The sequence below is a fragment of the Culicoides brevitarsis genome, chromosome 1 (genome assembly GCF_036172545.1).
Source record: "Culicoides brevitarsis isolate CSIRO-B50_1 chromosome 1, AGI_CSIRO_Cbre_v1, whole genome shotgun sequence".
NCBI classification, from domain to species: Eukaryota; Metazoa; Arthropoda; class Insecta; order Diptera; family Ceratopogonidae; genus Culicoides; species Culicoides brevitarsis.
The window spans coordinates 3,781,240-3,788,987 of NC_087085.1; the positions used below are offsets into that span (position 1 = coordinate 3,781,240).

At 26.9% G+C, this 7,748-nt stretch overlaps 1 protein-coding gene across 1 annotated transcript; it reads right to left on the minus strand.

Moving 5' to 3' along the window:
- Window positions 1–612: 612 nt before the first annotated feature.
- Window positions 613–1,874, minus strand: LOC134827097 (MD-2-related lipid-recognition protein-like). The gene is made up of 3 exons (XM_063839637.1): window positions 1,738–1,874; window positions 1,398–1,681; window positions 613–778 (listed from the first exon to the last, which is right to left on the minus strand). Exons 1-3 carry the CDS (start codon window positions 1,826–1,828, stop codon window positions 692–694), a joined length of 462 nt encoding a protein of 153 aa, XP_063695707.1. The 5' UTR covers window positions 1,829–1,874; the 3' UTR covers window positions 613–691.
- Window positions 1,875–7,748: the final 5,874 nt, after the last annotated feature.

The window sequence follows — 7,748 nt, forward strand, 5'->3', positions numbered from 1 at the left end:
TTTAAGACTCAAGGCGCAAAAAAAATCCGCCTCTGATTTCATCCATTTACAAAAGCAGCCATAATAATAATGTTACTCAATAAATTTCACAACGAAACTATAATGGACCCATTTTCGGCAAAAGTACCGTAACGCAGCTTCCGAGATGTGCAAAATAAAGTGCAAAGAACAATTATTCATTTACACGAAATTGAATGCAAAATGAGAGCCGAAAACCGAAAAAAACCGTAAAACCGCCTCATTAATTACAAATGCACAATTTAGTGAATTTTAAATATGCAACCAACCAACTTGTAATAAGCTGAAAACACACAAAAAAGTGAAATTCTGTAGGATTTTGCTTGTTTTTCACCTCAGACCATGTTGTCGAAAAAATATGTAAAATACTATTCTAATGATGATGTTTTACTCGACAGCGACGCGATGACATGTGTCCTTTTTCACATCATCTCTCACAGCGTTGAAACACGGCGAACGGAGTGCATTGTTTGCTCGATAGAATAAAAAAATAAACATTTTTTCGGTTGTTAACCCGCCATTTTTCCGCTGTTTAATTTGCAATTCAAATACGAGAGAGCAACGTTGTTCGGGAAAATTGCATGCGATTGTTTACCTTTCGCTTCGTTGTAATTTTTTAATTGTTTTTCCAACAAATATTGATTTTTATTAACTTTTTTTTTATTTTGCTTTATTATTTCTTAACTTGAACATTAACTTCGAAACAGCAGGATTTTGTCTCATTTTCGTTGAATAACTTCCATTTTACGTGAAATTTGCCCTGAAAAAAAAAATAAAATTTTCAATTAAATAAAAAAAAATTATTTAAAAATTTTTTAGAATTTAAGTTTTATGATTTTTTTTATTTTATAAAAAAAATATTAAAATGAAAATAAAAAAAAAATTGTAATTAATTTAAAAATTAATTTTATGATTTTTTTTTTAATTTTATAGAATTATTTTTTTTATTATATGAAATAATTTTATAAATATAAATAAATAAATAAATATTTTTTGAAATTATGAAAAAAAAATTTTTAAAAAAAAAATTTTAAATTTTTAAAAAAAAATTTTTAATTTTTAAAAATAAATCTTAATTTTAGAAAAAAAAAATTTTATGAAAAAAAAAAATTAAAAATTATTAAAAATAATTATTTTACTAAAAAAATTAATTTTATGAAAAATATATTTTTTTTTTTAATTTTATAGAATTAAATTTTATGAAATAAATTTTTAATATGAAATAATTTTTAATTTTTTAAAAATGAATTTTCTAAAAAAAATTTAAATTTTTCTAAAAAAAATTTTTTAATATAAATAAATTAAATAAAAATAAAATTATGAAATATTTTTTTAAATTTATGAAAAAAAATAATAATGAAAATTTAATTAATACTTACAGCTTGCGTTGTTTTACTCAACTTAATGGAACGAGTATAAGTGCTTCGCGAATTTGCCGTTAATGGACATTGAACTGCTGTACAAGCATTTTCTTCCAATCCTCCGATCCAATCGACATATTCTCCGTTAATATTGGCATAAGCTTTATTTGTGGCAGCATCAAGTCCAAATTCAGGCGTAAAATCGAAAGAAAATTCAACAGATTCGCCCTTTTTGAGAACGCATCTCGATGGATTCGAACAAGGGCTCATTCGAAGTTCATGGATCGTACATTGTTTACTGTCTAAAAGTCAAAAATTCAAGAAATCTCGAAATTTTTTCTTTTAGGGAAAATTTTACCTTCATCGCTACATTCTTGAAACTCAGCAACTTCAGCAAAGGAGCTTCCAATTAAGGTAAAAATTAGTAAAGTAACGTGAAAGAATTTCATTTCGAAGATTTTTTTCTATTTCTAATCTGAAGTAAATCCGTTTTCGTCGAAGATTGAAAGAAGACTAAAAACAAAAATCTGAATGAAATTCAAACAAGCTGATAATTGATGTAAAATACACAAGCGTTCATTCATAACAATGCTCTGACAAGTGATAAGAGAGCTCCATTCACACGAATGATCAACCTAAAAATACACAAAGTCAAAGGTCAATCTCACAAGTGTTCAAAATGTTTCCCTTATCTTTGCAGATGTTCAAGTGACGTCATCGAATAATAACAAACATGCATTCGAACAAACTAAGGTAAGTCCATCGAACGATTTTGACAGTTGTTAACTTGAACAGGATTCTTGAGGAATTATTTCGACAGAATCTGAATGAGATTTAAAAACTCACATTTTGATTTCAACGAAGTTTCAAGTCGATTTTTGAACCTTGAGCTATACTTTCATTCTCATAATCTGTCAACGAGTCACTTTTAGTGACAATTTTTCAATTCTCGAGGATGAAAGTATAGCTCAAGCTTCATAAAATCGACTTTGAACTTCGTTAAATCAAAATGTGAGCCTCATTCAGATTCTGTGAGAAAAATTCCTCATTAACAAGTGTCCTGTTCATTTTGCTTGTTAACAAAAGTTGCTACTGTCAATCTACGCCTCTCCCATTAACTTTCAACATCACGCCATGTTAAAAAATTTCTTAACAAGGATCTTTATCTCTTCGATCTTTGCGCGATGATATATCTGGTTGGTAACTGTCGCGCGCGTTGATACGTCTTGGGTGGGCAAACGAATGTGCATCAGAAAAATTATCACAAACATTAATAATGGAATTGCTACACTTTTTTTTGCGCTGCTCCGTTCTTCCATTCATAGACACGTTTTTAATGAAGTTTCTTGTTCACACATTCGATGCGATTTCTCTTCTTCGTCGTATATACGCATTTTGTCGTCTTGTTTTGTTGTCTACTCTGATGGCATAAAATATTGCGGAATACAATGTTCGCAATTAAAGCATGCTGTTTTGCATACCTGCTGACACATTTACATATAGAATTTTTTTCTCCATTCACGTTTCTTCGCATCGTTCGTTCGATTGCTCGATGAGGATGATGCCTACACAACTCGTCGAGAGAGATAACTCGGTATATTTCCACAATTAATTTGATAAGAATGACATAGTCATCATTTCCTTTTTGATTTTCTGTTATTATTTTCCTCGTATCTCGAGAGCAAAAAAGTTGCTGATTCACACACCTTGCCATAAAATTAAAATCAAATCGAATCAATAGACAATTTTTATTGTTACCGCGTTGAACAATTTTTTTTCCTCTGCACTCGATTATTATCTTCACAGCATCAGGAATTGGCAAGAATCGAACATTCCATGTGCAGAACTAATTTAATTAAATGTGTCTCTCTGTATTCTGAACGCAGCAAAAAAAAACGACTTGCGATGAGAAGTGATAATATCATGATAATAATTTATTTGAATGCCGACAAGTGAGAGTCGTTGGACATGGAACATTGCATATTTTTTGTGTCTCGTTTTTTTTTGCACTTGCGATATAAATTGCTTGTCCTTGTATATCTGGGAGGCATTTCTAGAATGTGTGTTTTTTTTTGCAAGTTGTGTGCATTTATTGATGCGTCATGTCAGTACACAAGACTCGGGATGGATTAACATGTTTTATAGTTCTATTCTGCAGGTGAATTAATTTGTGTTTTCTAACATTGGAGGGGGATTGATTTAATTCAGGGATGTTAACCACGTGACCTGATATTTGACTTTCAATATGATTTTTGGTTCTTTTTGTGAAAGTTGAGCTGTAAAAAAGATTTTTAAGAATTTTTCTATCATTTTTATTAATTTTTTTCAAAATTTATCGAAATTTATTGAAAAATTTTTATTTATTTTTTAACCACGTGACTTTTCTTTATTAAATTTTAAATAAATAAATAGAAAAAAATTGAATATGCAAATAATAAAATTAAATAAATAAAAAAAATTAAGTTAAATAAAATTAAATAAATAAAATACATACAATTTTATTAACTTTGTAATATTTAATTCTTAATAAATAATTTTTAAATAATAAAAAAAATAAAAAATTAAATTAAAATTATCAAATATTATAAATTTAATAAAATTATATTTTATTTTATTTAATTAATTTTTTTAATTATTTTAATTTTTAATTTTTTCTATTTAAAATAAAAGAAGAAAAGTCACGTGGTTAAAAATTAATAAAGATTGAAAATTTTTTACTAATTTCGAAAAATTTTCAAAAAATTTCAAAAAAAAAAAAAATAAAAAATTAAAAATAAAAATTAAAAAAAATAAATATTCAAAATCTTAAAAATTTAAATTTTTTTTTTTTTAATTTTTAAAATTTTATTTTTTTTATTAAATTTTTAAAAATAAAAAAATACGTTTTTTTTATCATTATTAAAAATATTGTTTTTTGACAATTTTTTTTAAATTCACAAAAATTAATTTCTTTTGAACTTAAAAAAGTAATTTTTGGTAGTTTTTATTGAAAATTTTAAAAATTGAAATTTTTATATATTGTTACATTTTAACCACGTGACCTTTTATGTATTAAATTTAAAAAAAATAAGTAAAAAAAATTAATTAAAATAAATTAAATAAATAAAAAAAAAATTTAAATATAGAAAATTTTAAATAAATAATTGAAAAAATAAAATTTTAGTTTTTTTTAATTTTTAAAATTTTATTTTATTTTTATTTTTTTTTTTTAAATTTAAAAATATTTTTTTAATTTGTATTTAAATTCATAGACTTAAAAAAATTACTTTTTGAATAAAATTTGTTCATCTATCCATTACTGCTCCCCATTAAAACCAAGGGGCAATAACTAACATTCATTACCTGTCTCTCGTTCCAAAAAAAAAAACCAAAATCCCCAATCAATACTACTTTCGCCTAAACTGTCTGGCCAAAACGCAAATTGATTTTCATCATCGTCGGCACTTTTTTTGCGTTCTTCCCACAAACCGTGTTATCGACACCCGACATGAAAAAGCCATAAAATTTGCCAATTAAATGCACCCTCGTCGTTCATTTGACACTCGTTTCGCTGTTTCGACAAATAATAGACAAAACCCAAAAGGAAAAAAAAATGTTTTGCTCGATGGACCACACAGAGACAATAAATAAAATGCGCACTTGACAAACAACTAATAATTATAATTATGCGAAACAACAATTGCCAGGCACCTTTTCCGACTAAAATAATAATCGTAATGATTTACTAAGTCCATTGACTCGAACGAGGAACGTTGCAAAATTGATTTGTACCAACTAACCGCACATATTGTATTGCAGGTGCAATTAATTGGTTGTCTCGCTAGATACTTTGTTTATAATAACACACATTATTATAATACACGAAAATTAACAACAATAATGACTCAATTTATTTTATAATAGAGTCGCAAACTCGGAACATGTGTTTATATGTTTTTCAAGCAATTTTCTGATAGATTTTTCGGTCAAAATGTTTGTGCAATAATTCAACAAGATTTTGCCACAAAAACACGCAACCCACACACGTATTTTGCGATAAACAATTTTTTGATTGAATTCAAAGTCAGACCGAAAATAACCTTCATGCGACTTGAAATCATTAATTATTACGAGAGAGAGAGATTAATCTTTCGCTAAGCAGCGAACGAGAGTAACCTTGCGACGCTGCTGATAACAATATATCGATCTGGATCATAAATTATAATAATTATCAAGTCTCTGATGCACTTTATTATTTACTTTAACTGAAAGTATGCGAATGGATAGATTTAAACGATTTAATGTTCACTTGTATTTATCGTCAGAGACTTGAGCAATTTATCACCAACTTTAAATAAACTTTAAATTATCATTGATTTATTCTTTGTGATTATTATTTATCCTTCTCGTCTTGTTTTTTTTTTCAGATATGTCGAGCGACGGTTGAGCAATAATCGCAGACGAGGTAAGAGTTAATCGAAATTGAAAGCTGTGTTAAAAGTGAATTACTTGATACTGTGTTTCAGCGAAAATAAAACTCATTAAACGATCTATGAGATCTGAATTGATCTCTTAACCTCAAAATGGCATTCGATTAAAATTTCCGTAAATTTTGATGAATTTCAAGCTTGAAAACCATCAAATGGGCTCTCAAGATAAAAATTACGTATTTTTTACGTATTTTTTATTTTTCAACTTTCAAGCTTGAGAACCATCCAAAAGACATCCAAAGGCATTTTTCATAACTTTTGATGAATTTCAAGCTTAAAAACCATCAAATGGGCTCTCAAGATAAAAATTACGTATTTTTTATTTTTCAATTTCAAGCTAAGAATCATCAAATTAGCTCTCAAGATAAAAATTACGTATTTTTTATTTTTCAATTTTCAAGCTTAAGATCCATTAAAAAGACTTTCAAAGGAAATTTTCCGTAATTTTTGATGAATTTCAAGCTTAAGAATCATCAAATATTTAGATCGTTTAAAATTATTTTATTTTCGCTAAAAAAATTAAGTTTTAATATTTTAAAGGAAATTTTCAATTTGTGAAGTTTAATTGCTTGGTTTGAATTAATTGGAAAAGATTGAGATTTTAAAACTTACATTTTCAAAAGTTTAGAATCCTTCGTTGAGTTGATGTTCAAAAAGTTTATTCTGTAAAAGAAAATATTTTAAAAAATTTCATCAAAACTAAAAAAACTTACCTTTCGTAAAATAATGATTCAACCTTGACGAATTCCCAAGTCATCTCAAGAAATTCTCCCATAACCTTGAAAAAAACATCACAGCATCCAACAAATTTGATTCTCATCATTCTCCGTGGACTCCCATTCAATCAGCATTACAATAACAAAAACATACCTTTGCAAATAATAACCGCCAAGCAAGTAGCTAATTTAATAATGACTCACAGTTGGTATTGTTGTCATTTCATTATTCTCTTTTTTCTCGTAGCAGCATCGCATTGATCTTAGTTTTTTTTTTGCGAAACCTCACAAGATACGTGCCTCAGTATTAAATTTTGCAACAATGTGTCGCACATTGTCTACACCTTCTTATCCAATTTATTATAATAATGTTCAAACCTATTCTCTCATTTGTAGTTAGAGACTTTTTGACATGTATGGTTTCCTGCATGACTTTTTATTTATAAAGGAGCAGCAAGCAGCAGAATGTCTTAATGGAAGTGTTAATATGTGCATGTAAAAGTTAAACACGAGAAAAACAACAACAACAAAAAAAATATCAAACAATAATATCTCCTCGTATGAACTGAACTGATGTTGGTTCATTAAATTCATGTGCAGGAAACTGATTGAAAGTAAATTTTATTTAATAAAGTCTCGGTGACGACGAATAATAATAATAAAATAGCAGCGAACGATGACAGTATATTAATATGTATTAAAAGTGCAGTAATAATGCATTGTTGCATCGTGTATATAAATATGTTAAAAGTTAAGTTATAACATAATAATAAAAATAATAAAAGGAGACACGACATAATAAGAATGCACTCCCTTTCAACTCTATTAGTTTCGTGGTGTACTTTTTGATGTATCTTGGCAACTTTTTCTCTCTTTTTTTTTAATCGTTACTCACTGAAAAGAGAAATAGTAGCAAAAGTTGCTTGAACTATTCTTTTATTTCAGATGAAAAGAATTTTTTCTTCTTATTGTAAAGGAACGACAAATAGAAAATGGTTAAAAATTTAAAACTTGACGTGTTTTTATGAAGAAGAATACTTGAGCGCATTTTGGTAAGTAATTTTGAATTTTTTATAAAATTTTATTTTTTTTTTTATAAAAAAATCATAAACTTTAAAAAAATTTAATTTTCAGGAATTTAAAGAAGATCGGATAAAGGATGAAAAATTATCGAATAAAATTTA

Excerpts from the sequence above, each read along its gene's own strand:
- LOC134827097 (XM_063839637.1), bottom strand. The coding sequence starts at position 1,828 with ATGAAATTCTTTCACGTTACTTTACTAATTTTTACCTTAATTGGAAGC. Across the intron at positions 1,682-1,737 it reads TCAAGAATGTAGCGATGAAG|ACAGTAAACAATGTACGATC; the intron begins GTAAAATTTTCC and ends TTTGACTTTTAG. Across the intron at positions 779-1,397 it reads TGAGTAAAACAACGCAAGCT|GGCAAATTTCACGTAAAATG; the intron begins GTAAGTATTAAT and ends TTTTTTTTTCAG.